This window comes from Solenopsis invicta, chromosome 5, assembly GCF_016802725.1.
Source record: "Solenopsis invicta isolate M01_SB chromosome 5, UNIL_Sinv_3.0, whole genome shotgun sequence".
Classification (NCBI taxonomy): Eukaryota; Metazoa; Arthropoda; class Insecta; order Hymenoptera; family Formicidae; genus Solenopsis; species Solenopsis invicta.
In genome coordinates, this window is record NC_052668.1 from 23,420,994 (window position 1) to 23,446,914 (window position 25,921).

Sequence of the window (25,921 nt, forward strand, 5' to 3'; positions counted from 1 at the left end):
CGCCCTAATTGTACGCTTAATTCAATAATTACGAAAGACATAACGCCGAGGGGGGTCCCGAGGGAAGATTTCCGTTTACGACGCCAACGCGGTCACGTCGCTGCCTGTGCGCACCATGAGAAATGTAGCGCATAATCGTTAACATGCCGTGGCGACCGCGCCATGCTATATTCGATGCATCATTGTCCCGTCCTGTGGGCGATCTCGGAATATATCTGCATATCGGTGACGCCAAAGTGCTTCTCTCTCGTCGGCCGCTCGACTGTATCTCTAAATTACGGTACAGCTTTTTAAGTGCAGACGCGCAATGGAAAAGTTTTTTCAAGAGCGTATAATTTTCTTTAAACGGTTGTGGTTGTTTATCGATTATTACGAATGTACTCGCGTTGCCGTCGTCACTCGCGATGTATGCGCAACAGCCACCGCTAATTTGCTTACAGTGTATCGCACTTACGGGACTTACTCCGCGTGAGTAATAAGCAAGCAGCACCCTGTAGCACCGTGTAGCCGCAGCTACTTGCGGAACCACTTTGTATCAACATCAGCGGTAAGAGCATCGATCATCGAGCCCGACGATCGACGTGGCGAGCGTCAGTCGCGTCAACGTTTTGCCTCTTTCGTCCGGCAGGCAGGCGGATCCGCGTATCGGAAAAAGCACTTGATAATCGGTGACTCGCGGGTTTCGTTATCGTTCGGAGTCGCGCGAGAGGGTACTCATCCAGGAAAGCGGCGAAAAAGAAGAAAAAAAGAAGAAAAGCATCGGCGCGGCCGCTGGAATTACGCCGAGCGAGCGCGCAACGCGAGATTAGCACCGTGCAATTTAATGCAACAGCGTCGCGGTCAGCCTCAATGTATTTATAGGGTGATTCTGAAATTTTACCGTCAAAGCTCCGCAGATGAGTTTCTCTTTGCTTTGATTTATTCTTTTATCGAAAATGTTGAAACATCGAGATCTAAATTATGTGAGAGCGAGCCAGCTCGAGATTTTTAACGAATGAATTGAGCTTCGAAAGATAAAAATAAGTAGAGAAAATGCCGTCTAACTTCAAATTGACTTACTGTAACAGGATTCTAGACTTCACTGCAAACTGAAAGATTTATTTTTTTTTTTTAATTACAACCAAAACGTTTGATACACACATTACGATTGGCAATATAAAATATTTTACTCACGCCAAGCAAATTTATTATAGGCAAAGCAAAATTCACAAATTTATTTAAATCGGAGCAACCAAATTATTTGCTTAATGTTTTTCATTAACAATTTAAAAATCGTTATTAACGTATTATTGGAGCTAAGTATTTCTAAAAATTTCGCAAATTTTCACCCTCATTTTGTTCGTTCAAAGAAACGGATTAATTAAAAATAAAAAAATTTATTTGCTTAATGAAGCAAAAGAGCTAGTTTTGTTAAAAACACAGTTTTTCAAAGTATTTATCTGCTTATCGCGCCTTGTTTTCGAATAAATAAAAAACTATGAAATGTGATAAATAAACAATTAAATATTGTAACGTATTAATTGTTTAGTAAAATCAATTGATACTGATTATTTTACGTGTGATAGCAGAAGAAAATTGTTTATTTTTTATTTATTTAAATCCATTATTTAACACAAAAATGATGATTTAGAGTAAGATATAAATCTATACTAAAAAAAAAAAGATTTGATAACTATTACTAAATTTATAATTCTACAGTGTTACTATCACAAATATATTTTTCTTTAAAGCAAGACTTTTTTGTAACAGAAACTAAATAGAAAAACCAAATTTTTTGGTTGAGCCTATATTAATCAAATTCTTAGGTCTACCAAATTTTTATTACAATAAAATTATTTTTTTAGCGTGTACGAGAATTTAATTTAGCTATCGAGAGAATTCAATTACGAACAAGAGACACAAAGTATTCGTCGAGACGCAAAAAGAAGCGTACTTTGGCGGCGCTTAATTTAACATCACTCTATACATAACGTATCTACGTATCTACGTACGCCGCTAAACAAACGGACGAACGAACGAAGGTCTGCACTCCGTAAGTCATTATTAACTCGCGGATAATTATGCGGCGAGACGGAGGGGCGGATTTCCATCGAATGGACAGAGAGTGAACGGGAGAGGAGGAGAGGGAAGCAAGGATTCCGCGATCCACCATCCGGAGTGTGATGGTATTTAAATTGGCTTAGCGCACGCACACGCGTATCCGCATCGCCGTTCGTCCTTTGAGGAGCTCGCGCCGCGCGATTATCTCGGCCACTCTAGGCGGACAACCCTTGCAGCTCTCTGCACAAGGTCGTTATATCGAGGCGTAATATCGACATCGGATATATATTATAGCCGCGGTATCCCCGTACATTAATATCGACTTCAAGAAATAATCGATGTGCCTCGCGTTACATCCCTACGTATCACTTACATATACTAAAAACTTGAACGTTGCGAAAATGAAACTCGAAAAACTTAATTGCACGTACAAAACGTGTGAGAATCGAGCTGATATTAAAGGCCCCGCGTCTTATAAATGTCACGCGTCAGACACGTCAGATGTCAAAGATAATGAAATACGCGATCGGTAAAATATACACTTGTGGGATTTACCGTGCTAATGATGCTTGGAAGAGATCTGTACAAAATGTTAAAGAGTGAAAGGCACGCGGGTCTAAGCCGAACGAAAAAAGAAGAGAAGAGAAAGAATACGGTCACGTTAAAAACAACCATAGTCGTCGTCTCGAGCGACTCGGAGCAGCAGCAGCAGCAGCCACAATTACGGGAAGCGGACGGCGTTCGTGGCTGCGATTTTTCTTCCCCATTTCGTTTTACGCGCCTCGCGACGGTAATTTCCACGTATGGCGCGAGACTTCATGACCACGGCCGTTTCGTATTTGAGGGTAATGAAAGTGCCAGTGAAAGTTGCGGCTCGCAAGGCGAATTGCGAGAGACGACCGAATGCAAAATTTCTCTCTCGCTTTTGCGCCATTAGACTATGTATAGACACGACGCACCTCTAATCGCGCGTTACTCTCCGCGTCTGACTTGGGAACCGTCTCCGTTTTCACCGCGAGGGAGTTTTTCGACTCGCGGGGGCTCCGTTCTCGAGAGTGCTCTAAGAGTCGCTTATTATTTTAAACGCACATTCCCGAGAGGCGACTTCCTGGCTTCCACATAAATATCTCCGATTTTAGAAATTTACCAACGTCTCTTTCTCTTTCTCTTTCTCTGAATTCTCTGAATAATACACTTTCGTACGGCGAGAGTCGCTCGCGCAATTGCGCAATTGCGCGAACGTCGCCGGGCGAATTTCTCGATGTGCAACAATAATCCCAAGTAGAATAGACATTTTCCGGATGAATTACGGTCCGAGAAAGCGCAACTGCTCGCCCAATAATCGCGTGCATCGAGCTCAATTGAATTTTACAGCGCGGCTCCCGTGTCTCCTAACGCTCGGCTCCTCTCGGTCGTCCCGTTCGAGACAAAGAGCGATCGATCGGCGAGCACCGCGTCGATCTCCGCGAGACGCCATCAAATCCCGCTGGAAAATAAACGAAAGCACGAAAGGATTGCGCGGCGCGTGTTAAAACCGGTGTACATCGTCGAACGGTGTTTCTTTCGGGGGAAGAGAACTACTTCATCCGTCCGTGCTTGAACGCGCAGTGTCTTCTGTGTCTCGGTTTCCACACACCGCCGCCGGCACAATTCTGGGATTCTTGTTACGGCTCGTCTCTCGCCCGCGCGCTTCTCTACCTCCTCTCTCGAAATTTTTCCACCGGTTGACTTGTGTAACGGACCATTGTCCGCGTCATTGTCCTCGCTTTTGAACCGTGCGCGGACGGATGGCAGCGCGCGATGAACTCTCCTCGAGCGAGATTAATTTCACAGAGGATTTTTTTTTTATTTTGTTCGAACGATCTTTCGCCGTTTGATTCGCGCGGCGCGACGCGGCGATCCGGAGAAACGCTTACGGAAATTTCCTCGGGACGGCCTTGTGCACGCGCCAATGTCGACTTGAGCGTGCATTACGCGGGACACGCACGCGATAGCGATCGCTTCGTTAAACACCGGCCGACAAGTGCAATGCTATACACGCGGCAAACCGCGCGACGGGAAAAACTTCAATTTGCAAATTTTATATTTAATTTTTAATTAATCCGTCCATTTTTCATATCTCAGGTTTTAATGACACAGCAATGAAAATTCTTCGTTTTTATTTCTTATCTAATTTTGTCCATTCGAGCGATTCGACGTTTCTCCGCATTCGTATATCTGAAATTGTTCACGAGATTAATAATCGTAACTGTTTTCACGTCGGATCGTTTATGGGATTCGCGAGACGGCGCGCTGCGCAAACGCTTTTGCTCCCGCTGCTTTTTGCACGAGAGCCTGGAAATGCCGCGATAGTCGCGTACACGCGCCATTCGGAATTTTAGGTGCGTGAGAAAACTCACGCCGCGAGTGGAGCGAGAGGCTCCGCGCTGAAAGACGAAGAGGAACATTGCATAATTAAGGATTGCGATGTCGGTTACGTCGCATCTGAACCCAGCCTCGTAGAAACGCCAGTCTCACCCCTTCTTCCTTCCCAGCCTCCTCCGATACTCTTACGCGCGTAATCGGCGTATAGGATGTATCAAAAAACAAAAATACAATGTTGGCACGAATCTAAAGTCAATTTTTCCCAATAAAACCACATCATTTATGAAGAGTCATTGCGTCAGCCAGTAAACAATTAAAGAATTCAGCCAGATCTAGTCGATGAACGACAAAGAATCAACTTAATTGAAGAATAATTACATGTTCAAATAAAAAATCAAATCTTAATCAAATCTCTGAAAATTAGATTAAAAAAATTATCGCACCAACCAATGAAAAAATAAAAAATTGAGCAACAGATTAAACCAACAACAAATGATATTTTAATCAAATCTGTGAAAATTAGATTAAAAAATCAATTAATTTGCAATTTATCAAAGACTCATTTTTTAAATATCTTTCTTAAAGTCCTTTACTGATGATTGTTCAGCTACTAGTACAGTAACTCCATACGATTTTGTTATTAAATTTCCATTAAAATAAATTTCACTTGAAGAACAAAAGATTCTTCCATTCAGCTATCTCGGATCAATTTGCTCCACTCTTTCGATCATTCTTAACTCGAATAATTAGCTCTCGTATTTTCACAGAAGACAAATCGTGTTCAAAGCAGCATGTGAATTTAAGATCGTTAAGATTAAAATATCACAAATTGTGAGACATCCTGTAGAAGTGCAGCACGCGGGCGGGCACCTATACTGCAGCTGATAGGCGCGTATCTGCGATTATTTATCCGTAGGTTGAACAAATACCACGCCGCGCCGCGCGCGCCGTCATGGGAAAGGTCGCGGAAAAATCGCGGCTCGCGGCGCAGCGACGCATTAGTGGAATAGAAACGTCGTTATCTCGCGAGACGCGATGCAACCGCGCTGAGCCTCGCCGCGCGCGGCGCGCGTCGATAACACCTTCGATCGCGAAGCCGCTCGACCGAATGGTATTTGCAGCCGAGAGAGCCAATTACTATAAGTTTACGATCGCGCCGGGCTACCTGTCAGCGAAAACTCGGTTAGCCCTTAACCCTTAGCCGCGCCGGACCCTTATCTTCCCCTGTCCGACCGCAATCCCATATTTTATTGACTCGGACCCTCTGTCCACTTGGAATTCTTAGCTAATTTAGACTAAGTGTCTCGACGTAGAAAAAAGGTCGTATTGATCGTTTTATCATTATTGGCGATTCAAATAAAGCCGATCTTGCACGTTAACTCGCGCCAATGAGATCAGTGGAATCTTATTTTTTTTTATCAAAGATATTTTTTGTTCTTTTTAAAACAGACACAGTTGCAACAGAGTTGAATAAGTTAATATGTAGTTTTTAAATTTAAATTAAAGTTATGGCTAATAAAATTAATTTTGTTACGTTAAAAGTTACATGAACAAAAAATTAACTAGTTAAAAGTTACGTTAAAAATAAATTAATTTAAGTTTCCAAAGCAATTATTTGTATTAAATTAGAATTTCGTAATTTAAAATTAGATTACTCAAAACAATTATAATAAATGAACGACAAACAAATTTATAATAGCAAAGAAATATTGTATAATTTTTTCTTTTGCAGAGATAAATTTTTAATTTGAGAAGAAAAACAAAGTTTATGTATTTCAAAAATAATTGGTTAGTTAATTAAATGATTTAAAACTGACTAAGTTAAAAGATATTAACTTTTCAACTTTATGATTTAACTTTGAGCTTTTTAACTAGTTATCATCCAACCCTGCGTTGCAAATGTTGAACATTAGTAACTTAGCATTTGTGAAGGGACGAGTCATCTTGAAAAAATGATCGTCGGGAAAGATCGACTCCAAGTTTTGTTTCAAATATCAAGTCTCCATTTATCTCGAGACACTCTCCGCTGCTGCGTACGTGTCACAATCACGCGAGCGAACCATTAGAGCACGCTCGCCCGTACGTGCCCGCGCGGCCGAGCCGTGCGAAAAATCTAATAATCGTCAGGGTAGAAAACGGGGTCGGCGAGCCCCAGGAGTCGCACGATCTGTTGAATTTACTGAAGCGAGGTGCAGCGTTTCCGAAGTAATCAGCGCCGCTAAAGGTCAGCTCGCGCCTCTCTCGGGTAGCCGTTTATGATCCACGACGACGTGCAAACAACCACGTGTTTCCCTTTGCGCTCGTGAAAGCAGGTGCGCTCGCGTGTGGCCCGCACTGCTTCCCTGCGATACCATAAAAAGCTATGATCGATCTATTTTCGTCCGCTCTACGCGATACGAAAGTTGTGTACGCCCGGTAAGAGGAAGAAATATATCTCAAGTTCATTCGCGGGAAAAAGTAGATGCAAAGGAAATCGACGAGTAAGATACTATTACTAGTCAAGATACCGGTAATAACCGGAAATTTATACGAGATCAGTGAATGTTATCTCTCCATAATTTTTTTGAAATCAATGGTGTTTCGAATCATTTCTATCAAAGCAAAAAAAAATGATAAGCGATAAACTGTCGTGTCGCAATTCAAAAGCTAATGATAGCCGCGACATTAATTTCTCTATCGAAATACTTCCAACGTAACAATATTTCGCATACATGCACTGAAAAAAAGTTGTTTAATTGTAATTTGATTAAATTTTTCAACTTGATTGAGTTTCTTCAGTTCAAGTATTTATATATATTTAAATATACATATATATAATTAAGTTAAATATATAGAAATACTTGAACCGAGGGGAAATTCACAGCCGGCATTGGTGTACAAAATTTCGGCAGTGGACTGCCGAAAAAAGTAAGCAGTGATCTATAATATTGACGGCATTGTCATCAGTGGTTGGGGAGTGGTGAGCTCACTTCAGAGTCGGTTTTTCGATCATGGGGTTGAGCACAAAAATTTTTGAATACTTCGGGAAAGCTTTAGAATTCTTGTGCAGGCATTGGCGTATGATAATGGGCACGCGGTAGTGTTCATAATTGCATGGCATTGCCTTAATTTTAATATAGAATTGACGGCATTGTAGGCATTGACTAACAATAAGCATTGTCGGCAGTGTACAAAAATGTCGGCAGTGTTTTACAGCAATGCCAAAAATCGGCATTGGTGTACAAAATTTTGGGTTGTGAATTCCCCCTCGACTTGAACTAAAGTTGAATTATTCCTTTCAAGCCAAGATATATATATTCCACTCTGCAGTTTTTAATTAAAAACTGAATTTTTACACGGAGAAAGAAAGTTGTTGATTAAATTTTTTAACTCGGTCAAATTTTTACAGTATAAGTGTTTATGTATTTGACCTAAATATGTAAAATACTTAAACTTTAGTTACGTCAAGTACATAAATATAATACTTAAACCGAAAAAGTTTGACTGAGTTAAAAAATTTAATCAACAACTTTCTTTCTCAGGATAAACATTTAGTTTTTAATTTAAAAAATGCAGAATAGAATAATATCTTGGCTTGAAAGGAATGGGATCATTGATCTTGAAAATAAATGAAGAATCCGTTGAATCGAATTCTTCGGGCGATTGTATGACTTACACATATCCCCGGCTGTGGTAAACAGACGTTGGCACACACGTGAGGTGCAGCGTTGCGTAACGTCGCGAGTTTACGAGCCCATGCAGGCTTACGGATTATTCGAAGGCTTATGAGTGTGCATTTACGTATACCTGCCGCCGCTCGAGGGACACGGATTAACGAATTGACGCCTGAAAACTTTCCTTTCCTTATACACACGCGCTCGGTGAAATTACTCCTTGTATCTCGGCAGTAATGCTCGGACTAAAACACGTCGGTTATTACCAAAGGAAGAGAATTCCGGCTTCCGTTAATTGTGCGGCGCATTAACCCTTTTGGGACTCTCTGGGATTTTTCTCAATTACAAATCCGCGGCTCGCGCGCCAAAGGTATTATGGTTTTAATTGGACGCGCTTATGCAACGCAAAAACAGTCGCTTTGCGAATCGGTTTTTCAGTTACGGCCTTTTCAGAAACGTATTACGAAAAGGATTCTACCTTGTAGGGCGCGTTACGGCAAAGGTAATCACTGAAATTGTAATTAGTCTTAGGTATAGAAATTATAACTCGCGTTCTCTGAATGGTAGTATTTTTACGGTTTTACTACGGGCAATTTTTCATCGCGAAGAATAATTAACCGGTTAGCTAACAAGTGCAATGCAACGGACTGTAGATTAGCGTTACTTTATCTTCTTGCAGCATGGTTATATGTACCGCCTTAGGCGACAGTGTCGCGCATAATGTAATTTAGCGTTTATTCAAGCGTGTCCCCTCTCTCTTCGCGCGAATTTTCGACTTTCACCCGCAAAAACGTCCTCGCGGGTGAAAACCCGCGATAAGATCGAGGTAATGGCGTCCCGTCAAACAATATAATGCTCATCCATTGCGATTGAAGCGAAGTTAGAAAGCCTTATGACCGGACAATGCGTCCGTTTGATCGCAAACATTCGTGCGAATTGTCAATTGACATGAAATAAATTTTGTGTACATTAATATAAAAATCAGTCCATATTTGAAACACCAATACGGAAAACATTGTCATATATTTTATTTCATGATAAATCATTCCAAAGTTTCTTTGAAATCACGATGAAATAATTATAAAAAGATTTTATATGTGCATAGAAAGAATGGTTTGGCTAAAGTATCTAAAAATTTAGATAGATACAGATTTAAGAATAATTTTGCTAGGCCGTCAAAATCGATATGTTGGATCATCAAACTGATTGCTAGACTATCAAAATTTTTTACGGCATCGCTTATCGTACTTGAACATCCGTCATAATTATTTTGATGGTTCAATAAAATTATCTTCAAATCTGCATCCGACTAAATATTTAGATACATCAGCAAAATCGTTTTTTTTTTCGCGTGTTTGGAGGTTAATTGCGCGTAAACGTTTCAAGCAAATCACCAATGTCAAAACAATTGATACAAAATAAATTTTGTGCAAGTTAATTAAAAAGCAGCTCATATTTAAAATAACAATGCGAAAGATATTGTTACAATTCATATTTTATTTTCTAATAAATCGTAATCGCCGAGTTTCCTTGATTAAAGTTGAGCGTGCTCGAAAATGCGGATTCACGATTCATGCAGAAGCTCTGTCCCGGACATTATCATTAACGTTTCTCGCGAGTTTTACGATACGAGATTCTAGATTTTCTCGGTCTGTAATTTAGCGGAATGTTCGTCTACAACGTGCTCAATCCGCTCGCAACGGATCATGCCGAAGTCGGCTGCGGCCGGGCTGCAAAAGGACGGCAATTAGCACGAGAGAAACGGGAGCGATCGCGCCTTACATTTACACGCTCGGAGAAAGAAAAATGGAGATAAACCATTATGCGCGCCATAATAATGCTATTGTATTCGAACGTGTTTCGCGCGCGCGCGCACCCGGGGCACGGTTTTACTTTCGCGTCAATTTCGGTCGCGTAATTAGACAGTCTCTGGGCACCTGTAAGAAGCTAAATACGCTCCTCCCATGGAATCGGTCCCACGATCAATAGCAACGAGCGTTGTACGATGATTTGTTCTCGGTCACGTATCGCGAGATTCCGTTTTGCGGGTAAACAGCGAACGCGAAGAAGTATGCCGGTTGGAGCTACGAAACTGCGATCGCCAACGGCTGAAAGGAACGTTGCGCTGTTCGTAATGTATAACAGATGTTTTTTTTTTTGTACACCGGACCGCACAATTAAGCCAGAAGAATTACATGTTAATTTAAGCGACATGTGTCCGTCGCCTTGGCGAACGCGTACCATATGCTGAACGAAATGACGTGCGGAGAGGTACGTCAAAGGTATTACATTAATCGTTTACTACGCGACGTAAAATGGTGCAACGCCTGCTGCAATACCCCCTCGCGACAAATAGCTCGTTCTCGGGAAAAAATCATATGAGAGACATGTACACTAAAAAGAAAGAAGAGTTTCGTAATAATAGTCCAACCTACACCCTGAGGAAAAAAAAGTTGTTGACTTGACAAAATTATTCGACTTAACTAAATTTTTTCAGTTCAAATATTTATGCGTTTAACTTAAATTTAATCAAGTTGAAAAATTTAGTCAAATTAACTTTATTTTCTCAGTGCACGGAAAAATCATTTTGCTGAGGTATTGAAGCATTTAGCTAGATACAGATCTAAAAATAATTTGATTGAATTATTTTATCAAAATAATTTCATAAAAAAAAAAGATTAATTGCAGCAACAAAAATACATGTGTGGTAGTTAAATTTTAGCTATATACAACTGAAATTTAGTTACCCCACAGCTTCTTGCTGCTGCACCTAATCTTTTTTTCCGTATATGACAGATGTTCAAACATGATGAGTAATAAGTTTGAAAGTCCAACATAATTATTTTAATTGCTTAAAAAAATTATTTGCAGATCTGTAGGGAAATCTTTAAATACTTTAGCAACCGTTCTTTTCGTAGATGGTAATTAATAATTTTGACAAAATAATTTTAATAGTAATATAATTAAATATTTAGTAATATTTATTAATATTTGGTTGCTATTAATATAATTACTAAATATTCAATTGCGCTAACTAAACATTTAATAAAATCTATTTCACCAAAACTTGATTATTATTATCACATTTTTCAGTGTCTATCGCAATTATATTATATATATTTATAAACATATGCATTTTCGAAACAATGTGCCAAAAATGTGTTTTTCCAGTTACAAAAAATTGCCCGGTAAGTCAAGGACTCTTTCTCATGACTTTATGGACGATTTTATGAATGTTCCAGTAGAAAAATATTTACTAACAAAGACATGTAAATCTAACGTTGAGTGCGAAAAGGAACGAGATAAGGGGAGAATCAATTTTCCGTGTCGCACAGTCAACAGTCTCATTGGATAATTAATGGTCTGTCGAATGAGAGAGATGTTTTGTGCTCGGTAGCCGGCAGTTAAATGTCGAAGAGATATCACCGCCGCTGATGGGTGTCGCTGACCCGCTGACACACATCGATCTCCTCGAAATGCACACACGCGCTTCTTACGCCGTGTGCGTCTACCCGCGAATACGAACGAGCGGCGCTTTACCGTCGCGAGTCAATGAACTCTCTCGCCCGGTTCCTTTCCACCTGAACTATTTTCTCGCCTATTCGTGTATCGCGCGAGATATTAAGTACGTTTGTTTGAATATCGACCTGTGCTCGCGAATTCGGGTAGGCGGGACACAGGCGCGGAGTTCGCGGACGTGTTCCTCGGCGGACAAGTAAACCCCACCGCGCCGGTAAAAAGCACTCGCAGGAAATTGTTTAGCGGAGCCTATTTAGCGGAGCTCACCCTTTGACTTATCTTCAAGGGTTCAGCGGTGAGATTGGCCCTCGCTCGTTCATAGTTCGAGTACTATCATTACGAGTACTCGCGATTTATGGCGCTCGCGACCAGATAAAAATCCGATAGTTATGGGAGTACGGAACGCCCGCAACGTCGTTCAGATATAACGATCGAGATAACGAGAAGATTTTAATTATCCGCGATAGGGCTCGCGGCATAAATTGATCCGCAGATACGATCTGCCGCGCGGGCGATTCCCCGCCGCTTTCGATCGTGTGAAAGTGAATCTTCGCGTTTCGTAAGCCGAAAAGATATAAATTCAGTGATCTGCATTCAATCGCGTATATAAATATAAATATAATGGCATTCCTGTAAATGCTCTCTCTTACGAAAAATAGATTTCAAACGCGAATAAATTGCGACAAGGAATGATAATGTGTGTGAAATAGATGCCAGATGATTACGATATTTAAAAGAAAAGCTATACGCATCTCATCGCACGGTAATTAGTATTGCATTTCCTATTCAAACTCGTATAATGTACGAGGTCACGATAGTTTAAATAATTTCGATTTTTTTCGAAAACTAGCGTTACTTCGATTTTTCAACTATTAATTATCTTTATTTTTTTAGACAATTTTATTTTTAACTTTAAAAATTACCTGAACACAATAAAATTAGTGCAAAAAAATCCGTTCTGTATTTGAATTTAATTCAAATCATTGGAAGTCACTGATGATTGACAATGACTTTATACGTAATAAAAAAAGATCATATCATTTAAAGGGTCAAGTATACATATTGAGAAAAAAGTTGTTGACTGAATTTTTCAACTCGATTGAATTTCCTCAGTTCAAGTATTTTACGTATTTAAATAAATCAAGTGTATAAATGATCAAAAGAATTTAATCGAGTTGACAAAAGTCAAGTTAAAAATTTTTTTCTGAGTGTATGTTTTAACCCATTCATCTTGAGATAATAAATCCTTGAAATGTTATATATGTAACGTTCTTAACCTGATACATGCAAAATGGGGTAACCAGGTAAATGCAAAATATACATTTGCATAAATAAATAAATGTTTTACACGGATCCATTATCCCGATCTGAGATGTTAATTTCACTCACCGACACACGATGCGCAGCAGCGGAGTCGTCAGCTACGTAATCTGCAACAGAAAAATACGAAATCTAGATTAGCGTTTGGACAGCACAATTAACATTAAAAATACTAATAATTCTTTATGCATCACGGAAGTGTGCTATTAGTCTTGCAAAAGAAGGTATTAAATAAAAGATTACGTAATTTCCGCGAAGAAATTTTCTCGCAAGCGTAAAAGTACTTTCGTAGAAAGTCATAAAAAGTTTCTTTTTTTATTACTTGTACAAATTATTCGGATACTTGTATGAATCATTCGAAACGGGCGAGTCAAATACGCAAAAAGACAATTAAACAATAATTGTGAATTGAGATGAATCCCGTTTGACCAAATGTATCAGGACACTTAAATACGGAAAGAAGATTTTGTTGAAGTATTTAAATATTTAGCTGGACACAGATCTCTGAAAATAATTTTCTTGGGTCATCAAAATAATTATGATAGATGTTCAAGCATGATAAGCAATGTTGCAAACAATTTTTGACATTTTAGCAATTCAGTTTGATGATCTAATAAAATTATTTTCAGATCTGTGTTTAATCCAATTAAATTAATTTTTACATACTTTTGTACGTTCTTTCCAGGAACAAAAACTCATTATTATTATTAATTTCAAACGCAATTTTTTATAGCATTAAAATTGAATTGTAATCTTTAAATACTCAAAGATATTCACAAGTTAAATTATTTTAAGTATTTTAAGTATAAAAAGTAATATTAAAAATGTGATTTGTTGCAGAATTAGATTAGTGTTTATATTTTAATGTTTTTCCTTTTTTTTTAAAGTTGCATTACGTATTTCTTAAGATGTTATTTTTTATATACTTATTTTATAAATAATATAAAGACAAGCACTTTTAGATCATTAAAAGTATTTTAAAATATCAGAATGATTCATTCAGATCCTTTAAAAATTTATAGTATTTTTAAAATAATTAAAAATTTTTCACATCTTTGTTAATAACATTGCACATTTCAATTAATAATCTAACTAAATTATTTTATATCATAAATTCTTATAAAAATTCAACAATCTTTGCTCTGTGTCTATTACACGTTCGATTACTGGGACGCAAATATTATTTTAATTCTGAAAATAATGCAGTGAGAAAAAAATTTGTCAACGTGACTACATTTTTCAATTTGAAAATAAATTTCTTCAATTTAAGAATTTATGTATTTAAATTTCTTCACCAATTTCAAGCAATCATACATGTATTATAACTTAATAAATACACAAATATTTGAAACAAAGAAATTCAGTCAAGTTGCAAAATTTAGTCAAATTAATAATTTTTTTCTCAGTACGAGTAGTGTATAAATAATGTGCTCATTATTAACTCACCCACAAGGTTGTTCCGCCGATGCACGATGCCCCCCGGGCCTCCGCCTCCTCTCAGATTCGGTAAATGCACAACACAACACTTGCGAAAGAGAGATTAATTACGATCGCGCACTTAATGATCTAAGTAACGCGCGACACTGTTGACGGAACACTTGGCGTTAATCGAAGCAGACTTTATTACATCACATCACAACGGAAGTAGCTACGCGTATGTACAAATAGAATTTGCTCGACAACGATTATAGTATGCGAATACGTACATACAACGCCATTCGTATACGCATTGACCGAACGTAGTGGAATACGTTGGCTAAACAGAGTTTAATAGAGATAATTCGCAGGATTACCTTTATGCCCTCCCGCAAGAACAACAACGCGCGTGTCTCCGAGCGATCTCGTTGTCTCGTTCCGATCGTTTATCTCATTGCAGTTACTCACGAAAAGTCGTGCGTGCAAAAGGAATTGCACCAACATCGATGACGTCACGCGATGGGATACGCGTAGGGACCGTGTGAACATTGCAGCGAGAGAAGCTCGCCCGCCAACTTCACGCCATGCACAAGAGAAAGAGAGGGGCGAGGGAGAGAGAGAGAGAGAGAGAGAGAGTAAATCGCCGTTTCGTCCGATTGTTTCACTGTACATACATATTGTCATACACAAGAACTCGGATGTACGAGACGAATCAGCTCGATGATGATACGCGAAGGGACAGGCGTATGAATGCCGCGAGATATCGCGAAGCGGACACGACGCCCTTCACTCGCGTCGCTCCATTCGCCCGCCCGGCGAAGTGTAAACAAACAACGTCTCGGGACTATCGTCGCACCACACTCGTTTCACTCCACACAGTCCACACTGCGCATAAACATTCGAGCTGTGGCTCGAACCGTACGTGCCGAGATACACACGGCGAGGCCGGGGATCGCGCGGTCCGCGCCGGCCGGCCGCTGTACCCGAAATGCGTAGCTGTTGCGCCACCGCCATGTCGCCGGCCGGTTGGCGGTGTGCTTGCGCGCGACAAATTTCCGCGAATTCAGCTATCTCTCGCGAAATACGCGTGCCGCGGCGACTCCTCGGAGCACGATCGTCACACTTGTGTCGAGATCGAGCTTCCCGCGGCTGTACTTACAGCGATAAAACGCGTCGCGACGACCGTCGACACGGGACCGTTCCGCCGCGCGTCCGATCGCCGCTCCACTACTGTCCACTACTAGCGGACTGCCGAATTTGCTCCGAATGATACCGGAGCGTTACGAATCAGCGATCGGTAACGTATGCACTTTTCGGGAAGAATTTTTTCCAGGAAAAAAAACGTAAACATCTCCAACGAGTGATAGGCACGTCGCAGTTTTCCTACTTACGTTAACTTCGCTATATGCTTCCAACTTTTATTGTATGATTATATTATTTGGTTCAATTAAAATGTTGTACAGAGATGAAGAAAAGCAATTGAGCTTTGTGGATAATGGAGGAACCGTAAATATTAGAAATAGAAATTAGAATTTTAGAGCTTTAGAAACTTGCGAATTTCTACTTTCAAAGTGAATAATCCTTTTCAAAATAAATTTTAATTTAACTTAAGTTAATTTAATTCTAACGTAACTTTTAACTAGTTGGTTTTTTGTCCAAGTAAATTTTAGCGTAAATTAATTTTGTAAGTCATTAACATTGACTTAAATTAGTTTAAAAATATATACTAACCTATCCATAATAGATATTAATAAGATAAAATTAACACATCGATTTTTTATTCAAGCACATGACTTATTATTTATCTATAGTCTTTATTGAGGAAACTGATTCTAAAATTTTAATTCCTATTCCTAGTAACTTTTCCATGAGAATTATTTTATTTTTTACAACTTTCTCATCACGTTAAATCAAACAATGTGATCGTAACAATAAATTAAAAGTGAACAGCAGAATTAACGTAAATCGAGCAATGAAAAGCCTATCGCCCGTTGAAGATGTGATTATTTTTTTTTCTGAATAAAATTTCTTTCTAGAAGTGCACACGTTACCGATCGATCCGCGACGTTTTTCCTGGAAAACATTTCTTCTTGAAAAAACGTTACCGATCGTTCGCGACGTTTCGGAATCATTCGGAGCGAATTCGGCTATTAACGGAGTGTCATGGACGTTCGGCGGGTGGGTTCGAGTCGTCGCGACGCATTTCATCGCACAAGTACAGTCGCAGCGAGATCAACTTGGACACAGGTGTGACGATCGTGCGACGACGAGCCGCCGTGATAAGCATCTCGCGAGGTAACAGCCAAATTCACGGAAATCCGTCAACACCCCAGTGACGCAGTGGTACGACGACCAACACAACCTACGCATTCGGGACACCGCGGCGCGATCGGCGCAGTCTTGTTCTACGTAACTCGGTATGTACAGCCGTCCAGTTTTTATGACACAGCGTAGAGCGAAGGGAGTGTCCGTGGAAGACGACGACTGCCTTGACAATGAGACGTGCGTGTTTCGATTCTTCGTCGTACGCCGTCGTGACCGCGCGAGGGTCGTCCGCTTCGCGGTGTTTACTATTTCGTTCGCGTGCCGTCGTCGTTAACAAACGATTCTTCTCGCACGTACATTCGAGTTTTCGTGTGCGACGTATACAGTGCCGTGAACATTCATATACGAAGCAGCGATCGCTTCGAGATACGCGCATCAATTCTCTCTTCGTCGCGAATCCCAGCGAATCCCGTCCGTCCCGACGTTCCCGCTATTCGTACTCCTTCGTGCACCTGTGACCTGGTGCGCCACGCGGTGACGTCACACCGCGTGCGCCTACGCCGCGATGTCACGCGTAAACAAACGACTCGCGGAGGCGAAAACGCCGGAGTACTTTCGACGAATAACGAGAGACGAACCTTCCGCTAACTTTCACAGGTTAACGGACCGTCATTCTACGTTCTGTCTCGGTGCTGTCTCGCTCGGCGTCGCGTAGCAGTCTCTCGAAACGCGAGTGTCATTGCTCCGTGAACAATTAATTAGCGATCATCAGCGATTAATTAGCTCTCACGATCAGCAACTCGCCGGCAGGCGACGACGGCTGCTTACTGTCGAAGTACGTATTTTTGCGCGATTTTTCTACATGAAATCGGGAGGCAGGGAAAATTACAAGTTATCGTTTCGCTACGATGGATATTTCACACGAATATCTTGGTAATGATTATAACGATCGTCCGTTACCTTTCATTAATAATTATTATATTGCTTCGACGTGAAAATGCAAACAGACTACTTTTACCCTTGTGTAATTTTTATTTATAATTATTTATATAAGCCTGTATATAATTATTATATACTTTACTGTGTTATTATTCTTGAATATAAAATTACAAACAGAATTCTCTAATAATGTTTCTTAAATGTAAAATTATAAACAAGATTTTTTTATATAATTATTTCTATAATTATTATATTTCTTGGAATGAAATTATAAATAGAATTTTTTTGTAATATTTCTATGATTATTATATTCCCTGGAAATCGTAAGCGAAATTCTTTTATATTTGCACAACTCTCGTATCGCACTTTGAACTTCTCACTGATTACAATATAATTTGTATCTGTCGCTCTCAAATTGCAAGTGTAGATTAATCATAACTCGAGAATTCATAGTCTCGACATTAAGACTTTCGATTTTAATTAAAGGTTTCTACGATGATTGCGATAAAAAAAAAGAGGAGGTAGAAAAAAAAGATGTTTTGTATGTTAATAAAACAACAACAAATAATCCGTGACCCACTTTGCAGAGAACAAGATCATGCTCCCAGAATTGTACAAGACTGATACAAATTGCTGATGCAAACTGCAGGGAAGATGAGTCATTTACCGCGAATGTTTATCTCACGGCCGGTTACAAGTTAATTAGTCAGCGCAATAACAAGTTAATAAATATCGTGCAGCCGTTACACGATGATCGCATCGTTTTGTTAAGGGAACCCACTTTTGCTTACATTCAACTGTATTTTCTCGATATATAATACAAAAGGATTGGCTCGCCGCATCTTCCCGGACATGGGAGTGAGAAACGCGAAAAGAAAGAAACGAAGAAGCTCTACGGAGACACAAGCGTGCCGCGTTACCACTAGATCTTGCCTTAATTGCTAAAAAATGCAGGTTTAATAGAAATTATGATGCATTTTAGATAAGCGGACTTACGTGACGAACGAATGGAACACTGAGGAATTAAATATCCGTTGTGTAACCCATATGCTTCTTCGCGGAACGGTCTTGGCGCGATCTTAATAAGGTGTAACATTATGCAATTACTCTATAAGTAGCTCGGCAAAAATCATCTGCGATTCCATCTGATGGCTAGCGATTCCGCCGTAATAAATCTCCCGTCCACGTAAGAGCCGCCGCGTTTTCCAATCTTCTCTGGTTGATGGAATAGCGGCGAATGAACGCGCGCGGTCCATTTCATTCTCATTAAGTTATATTTCATTTTTGGTAAATTGGAGTCGTTTGCAAAGTCCGCTTTAGACGATCTCTAAAAGTGGAGTTTTGCATCAGAATTTCAGAATTTAGAACAGAGTCTCTTTTGTAATTTTATGGATAAGAAATATTTCGAAAATCAAAATACATGCATGGAGATAAAATATATTTTAAAATGTATTAGAATACATATTTATATAAAATTTCAAACGGAATTCTCTTATGTTGATTATATTATAATTATCAAGATTGGATAAGTTAATAGCTGATAAAACTAATTTAATTACATTAAAAGTTGCATTAATATAAAACTAACTCAATTAAAAGTTACGTTAAGATTAAATTAAAAATTAATTTTGAAAAACTTTGTTTATATTAAATTAGAAATTTATAAATTTTTAAAGTTAGATTAGTCAAAATAATTACAACACGGATCATCAAATTTAATATTTTATTTGTAAATTAAGTTTACATGAAGTAATAAAAAAATATTGTTTTTATGTATTTTTTCCTTTTATAATTTCTTTTCTTTGCATAGATAAATTTTTATCTTAGGATAAAAATTAATAAATTAAAGTTTATGTGTTTCAAAAACGACTAGTGAAAGTTAAGAATTAAATCACTTAAAATTAACTAAGTTAAGTTAAAAGTTATCAACTTTTTAATTTTATTATTTGACTTTTAACTTTTTAACTTACTATCCAACCCTGATAATTTAATTATATATGTCTCGTGTATAAAATTTTAAATTTAATTTTTTTTAATATTTTTGGGACAATTTTCTAATAATCCTTAAATATAAAATTATAAATAGAATTCTTGAAATCCGAAATTATAGATCGTTTAAAGTGGATGGAAAAAAATTATATTACGGGACACTTCCTCTAAGATACTTCGTCTAACTGAATATTCATAGAGCCTCAATAGATTTCCGTGTTTTTCTCATAGTATAATTGGCGTGAAAAGGATTTTACGTGCGGCTAATAGATCGATGCCACGCCTGAGAGACACGCACATATATATCGTCGTAGAAATATTATCCAAATATGAAAATTTGAAGAAACGCGATAGCTGGCGCAAGGCGGGGTTGAAGGCGTGCGCTCGCGAAATTATTGCGTGTCTCGCGAGTATTCCGTTAGCTGCAACGAAGAAATTATTTACCATCCTATCGGCATTGTGCCGCATTAAAGTCCGGCCGGCCGGATACCGGGGAGACTCGAGCCGAGAGTAGAGAGACGGCTTGAAACTTTACTGCCAGGAGATGATCACCGTTACCGTTCACCGCAAACACGGCAATGAGCTTCGTGGCCCTTCTTTTCTCTACAACGCTCGGGACTTCTCTCTCCCTCTCCCCTTCTCTCTCTCTCTCTCTCTCTCTCTCTCGGCCGACAAACGCAGAAAAGAAACTTGTAACGAGGATTGTAAATCGTTAACGCATCGAAAAGAATCCCGGAAACGAGGCGTTTCGTTCGCCTTTTTCTCTAGCCGTGCGACTTTCCCTACGATCGATATTCCGCACGATTTATCATCGGCAACGGACGTCGCCGGATCGGCCGCGATCAAGTGTCACTTTTCTTGCTTTCTAAATCAATCGCAAGAAACTGTCTTCATTAAAGCGCGCAGCGCGGGATACGCTCGTCATTTTTAATAGAATCCCTGACACGTCATTAGAGAGAGGGACAATCGTACACGACACGTGGTGGAACACGTACGCACGTGATTATAGAATTCGCGGACGTTCACTCCGCGATTTTATCTGTTTCGCCTGAACGAACGATTAATCATGGATCAAGGATTGTCATCTTTCTCTTGTCTCAAATGGTGCCTATCATTTTTTTTTCCTGCGGTACGTTGCGTGACATCACACGAATCCGTGACCCACGGGGGTCGATGATCGGAAACCGCGAAACCCCGATGGATCAACGACCAGAGCGCGCGAGTAAATCGATCGATCGAAGGTGCGGATTCTTCGGATCGAATGGAACGTGGCCGGTCGCGCGTGAAGGGAAGAAACGCGTCTGATTTCTTCCGTCTCTTTCTTACTCTGGGCGGCTTCACGCCGTTCTAGGCACCGGCCGTGCATAGTTAAGCCGGCAATTCGGCCGTGACGAAAATGAATTTTACTTGGGAAATGGCGATTGCCGCGCGTCCGATACCGCTCCTGGCAACGAGTGATACTCGGACACGTGAAATTTGCGTGATCGCGAGGCGCACGATGCTCGTGCAATAATCTTTTATCGGCGCGGATGTGTGGGAGCTAGCGAACGAGTGACGTGTAGGTACGAATTTCGTGAATCGATACCGTGAAACTGGAACGATTCTGTGACGCATACGTTAAAGAGAAAAAGTCCTATATTTGAACGTATAATTTGTTACTCTTGTATATACGCGCGCAACATGTGTTCTGCTTCCAACAACAGCTATAGTTGCTCCAGTTGCGGAGCATCGAAGCGTGGATTCCATAATGATTCGGGACAACTGGAACAAAGCCGAGTCGCAGAATCGATAACAGTATTATTTGCAAGTTTGGGACTGGAATAGAAATCGAAACGTGTGTGTGTGTGTATGTCGAAGACATTCAGTGATTTTACATTTAACGGAATAAGAGAAATTAATATCATATTGTACTTCAAAATAAAAAATAATTGTTTATGTTTCTAAGCATACACAACATATAAAACTTTTATTTTTATAGCTACGTGCTGATTCTCTTAGCGTGTTTTGTAAATACTACAAATTTAATAATATTCTCTAAATATTGAGCATTTATCGATTATCCGTTGCATTATGCAAGTTTGACACGGTTCGAGTCTGGTCTTTTCATTTGCAAAACTGGTTCGAAACGAATACTTTTTAAGAAGAACGAGTTTAAAACCACCGTGACATTCCTGAACAACTTATTACCAATTTCGTGACATAAAAATCGATACGTCCCGCCGTGCGGTGTGCCGTACGGACAGGAATAATTCGTTTGCCGAGAGATTAGCCGTATAAGCTGATACGCGGTTGCTGAGACCTCGAGGCGAATCGCTGGCGGTACTTTAAACACGTCTGGCAACAATTTGTCAACTTCTGGTTCGACTGCTTGCTACCAGTTCTAAAGTTAGATGCCGAGGGACTCAGCAGCACGTGTATTTCGCTCGGGCATTCCTGGAGTAAACCCAGTAAAACGTCGCTATAGAAGTACAAAGAAGTAATCCCGTATCTTCTTCGTTCTTGAAAACTATTAATTTTTCAAGTGTTTTATAAAAAGAATTTTAATAAAAATCTATTTACTTCTTTAAGTCTTGTCCCATTTCCTATACTGAAAAAAAAAATGTTTTATGTTTAAATAAGTATATTTATTTTAACATTATTTCTTTAATTTGAAAAAATATTTTCTAAGCTCAAAATAAAGTATTTTATTAATATTTAGCTAGTATGTATTTAAACCAAAGAAGTAATGTTAAAATACATATATTTACTTGAACATAAAACATTTTTTTAGTGTATTCTTAAATATGTGTTAATAAAATAAGTCCTTTCATTAAAAAAAAAGATTTGCATTGCATATTTCTTTTCTAATAAAAAGAATAATCAAAAATTTTGTTTAAATCAAAGAAACTTATCTTTAATCGTATAGCAATACTTTTTTTTTATTCAAACAAATTTGTTTACCTGAAGAAACTTTGGTCTGGGAGTATTGATCTGGGTCTATCTCACCAAATATTTCCTTCATAATCAGTGATATAATATCTACGCAACGACAGTGTAACGATACCGATACTGTTGTTAAGAGTTGCCGAATCCCGCTGCAGAAATCCAAGACGTCAAGAAAATTAAAGTTGTCTTCTCCTAAAATTACGACTCTTAGAGAACCAAAATTTATTAAACCTTAAAAAGATCCCGTATTTTTCACTTCCCATTTGTACGATATGCGAGGCCACGAGGAACAAGCCGGAGGTACAGTCATGAGAGTCGAAAGGACGAGAACACCCGTCAGGGCGTGCCTTTCCGTGTTCTTTGCAGCCTTTGCATCAACTTTCTCCGCATTGTCGGCGAGCTGGACGTTCCTCGTATCCTTCATACCTCACCATTACCATGCTATTACGATGATGCACAGGCAGAAATTTAATAGCAATAATAAATATTGCGGCTCTTGAACGCGGGTGGGAAATATGAAAAATTGGCTGTGACGGTGAGAACGATGAAGCCTGTAATAAGTGAACGAAACGCGCGTTTCTCGTACTCGTGCGTTTGCCCTGGCACGCGCTCTCTCCTCAAACCTCAGAGTTGACCCAAACTCGTCCCTTCGACACCGATTAACATGAGACGCAAACGGAATTCGTAATCGACGATTCACAGACGTCCTGTTACGTTTTACACGTGTCAGAATTCAAACGAGACGATGAGACGCTCCGCGAGCACCGCAACTCACACGCGAGAACAATGGCGTGAGAGAAGTGTAACGCTGTTCAATGAGTTCTTCATTTCGGACGATTTCTCGGTTAATCCTTCACAAGTGTATCTGATTTTGACTAAAAGATCGTCTCCTCGATCCTCCTCTTCCATGTTTCGCTGTCCTGCTCGTTGAAAATTTCTACCGTTAGCTCTTTCGACACGTTGTACCCTCGGGAGACGGGAATTAGCATAGTTCGTGAGCGGAATATCGAATTCCGGATTAATACGTGCATATGAGTGTCACGACGATCGCGATCGTGACGCGCGGGTGGGTCACTCGGCGCGGCGCGGCGCGGCGCGGCGCGGAGCGGACGGACACGGTGTCGGTGTCGATAAGGCGTGTATTTACGCGTGACGTTTGCGTTAGCCGTAACACTTTCAGGGCTCGATCGTCAAACGGTGATATCGACGAGCGTAACGGTACGCCTTTCCGTACGGACGCGCACGCTGTCGCGGCGGCGGATTCCCCACGCGCTAGGAACGCCGTCGCCACGTGCATCCATTGTCCTCCCGCCCCGTCGCGCTTGCATAATAGATCTTCCGGCACGAGGTAGCAATTTGACTTTTGCACGCAGCCGCTCCGTCGTCGCGCGGCGCGCTCGAACGCCCCCGGGACCCCATTACATAAAAAAGGAGCGCGATTAAAACGCGCTAAAATAAAATTGCGTTATCCCACGCCATCATTACGCAACGCGGGATTCCGGGGACGTTGATGTCAGCGGAATAAAATAGTTATTATCCCACGACACCGCGAGCGCTTCTGATTTTCTCGTGGGTTCTCACGTGCAGCTACGCTCCAAAAATTTATATCAACATCCCGAGATCCCGCTGTATAGAGCACCAGTCTTCTCCAGATATTCAGTTTCACGAAAGTACGGTAGATACATGAGCATGGTGTCTGTCGATCCTTGAATGTCCTTAGATCTTGGAATTGTTCTGAAAGTTTAAGTATCCTAGAAAACTCTTGGAAAAACCTTGAATTTTGAGAACTGATCTGAAATTTTTATTTTTTATTTTTTATTTTTATTAAAAAGGAAATTGAATTTATGATCCATTTTCTTAATAATCCGCATGCTCGTTATATAGAAGCAATTGCAAAAAAGGAAGATTGTACGAATGAATTGAAGAGTCAAAGAAACGCAATTAAACTTGTGAAAAAATTAAAAAAATAAGAAAAAAGTAAGTTTAGATGAAACTTTAAAAGCAGGTGCAAACATTAAAAACCAGATTAATAACTTAATGAAAAGGCAGTAAATTTCTAAGTTTTAATTATAAATTTTAATTTTTAAAGTGCAACAATTAAGGCAAGTTGTTAATAGAAAACTTAAATTTACCATAATGTCTTAAATAAAATAAAATATAGAGAAATTATTATTTGTATTGAATGTTTGTATGATATTTTTATAAAGCAATAAATAATATTACTCCAAATTTATTTGCATTTTTTCAATTCATTTGTCATATAGAAACTTGAATACAAAACATAAACATCAATGAAAATTAAGTAATGAAAATTTATTGACCTGGAAAAACAAAGATATTTGTCCTGGAATATCTTGGAAATATCCTTGAATTGGCTAGCCAGATATCGCTAGGCACCATAATGAGACTAGGGTGACGAGAATGAAAACCCTTCGCAACCCTTACAAGACTTTCGCAAGTCAATCTATAGTAGCTGCCTTCACTCATTAATGACTGTCATTTACTCGTCATCTACGGTGTCATCCCCGGTGTCCTACAGCGTCCGCGTTGTCGCATGCAATCTTTTCAATGTCCATCGGAAGATGGATTCTCGACGTCATTAGCAAAGTGTCTCTGTTCGGCCTCGCGGGACTCAAGTTCATTCTCCGCGTCCGTCTTCCTCTTTCTTCTTCGAGGCCGAGCGCGAAATTCTTCGCGACTCCTCCGCCTTGCCACCACATTCACTTCCCCAGCTCGCCTTCCTTCCTCCCGTCAGGTGTGGTCATTAATTTCACAGCGCGGTGGAAAAAGGTCGAGCGGGGAGGAACGAACAAAGGTACAGTATCGTCCGCTCGCTCGTTCGTTCGCTCATCGAAGCGAGAGAGGAAAATGAGGATCTTCGCGAGACAATTGCTCGCAAAATGAGACCGCGACGGCACTGCAGCGACAGATATAGCCGTGGTGCAGTGACGAGAAAATATTTATCGTCAAACTTATAAAATAAAAGAAATGTCCAGATGTATCTTAAAAATACACGAAATACAAAAATTAAAAGACATTATACACGAACGAAATTTTTTATTTTGCGAAATTAATTGAATTGTTTCGGAGTGACGCAACCTCGAGATGTTACTCGACCGCACGTCTTTAATTGCTGAAAGCTCTTAAAAAAAAATAATCGAATTCTCGTCGGCTTTTTATGCTCGGCTCAGAGTACCAGGAAACGACGTTATTTATATGCGTCCTTTTTATGACACCGACAGGTCGGGTGGCTCCTCCAGCGCGTCAAGTGCTGGCACGGGATCGTCGACCGGTGGAGGTCCTGGGAACCCGGCAGGAGGCGGTAGGATGGCCGTCATCGGCGTGACCAGGAATGTACGTCTGAGGCGTCGCGGGAACGCCGGCTTCGGTTTCTCATTACGAGGCGGACGCGAATACGCTGCCGGATTTTACGTCAGCGACGTCCAACCGGGTGGCGAGGCTCACAGAAATGGATTGAGGGTACTTATCTC

The 25,921-nt window shown here is 39.9% G+C and overlaps 1 protein-coding gene across 4 annotated transcripts in view; it reads left to right on the forward strand.

Moving 5' to 3' along the window:
• The window catches only part of LOC105195214, a 46,997-nt gene that overhangs the window by 8,995 nt on the left and 12,081 nt on the right, over nt 1-25,921 (forward strand). For 2 of the 4 annotated variants that reach the window (XM_011160530.3, XM_011160531.3), the window contains exon 2: nt 25,673-25,910. In XM_011160530.3, coding sequence (XP_011158832.2) covers nt 25,673-25,910 — 238 coding nt within the window. Of the gene's footprint in view, nt 1-16,200; nt 16,730-17,395; nt 17,413-25,672; nt 25,911-25,921 lie in introns of those variants that run through there. The other 2 variants (XM_026130952.2, XM_011160532.3) reach the window with 2 other exon arrangements.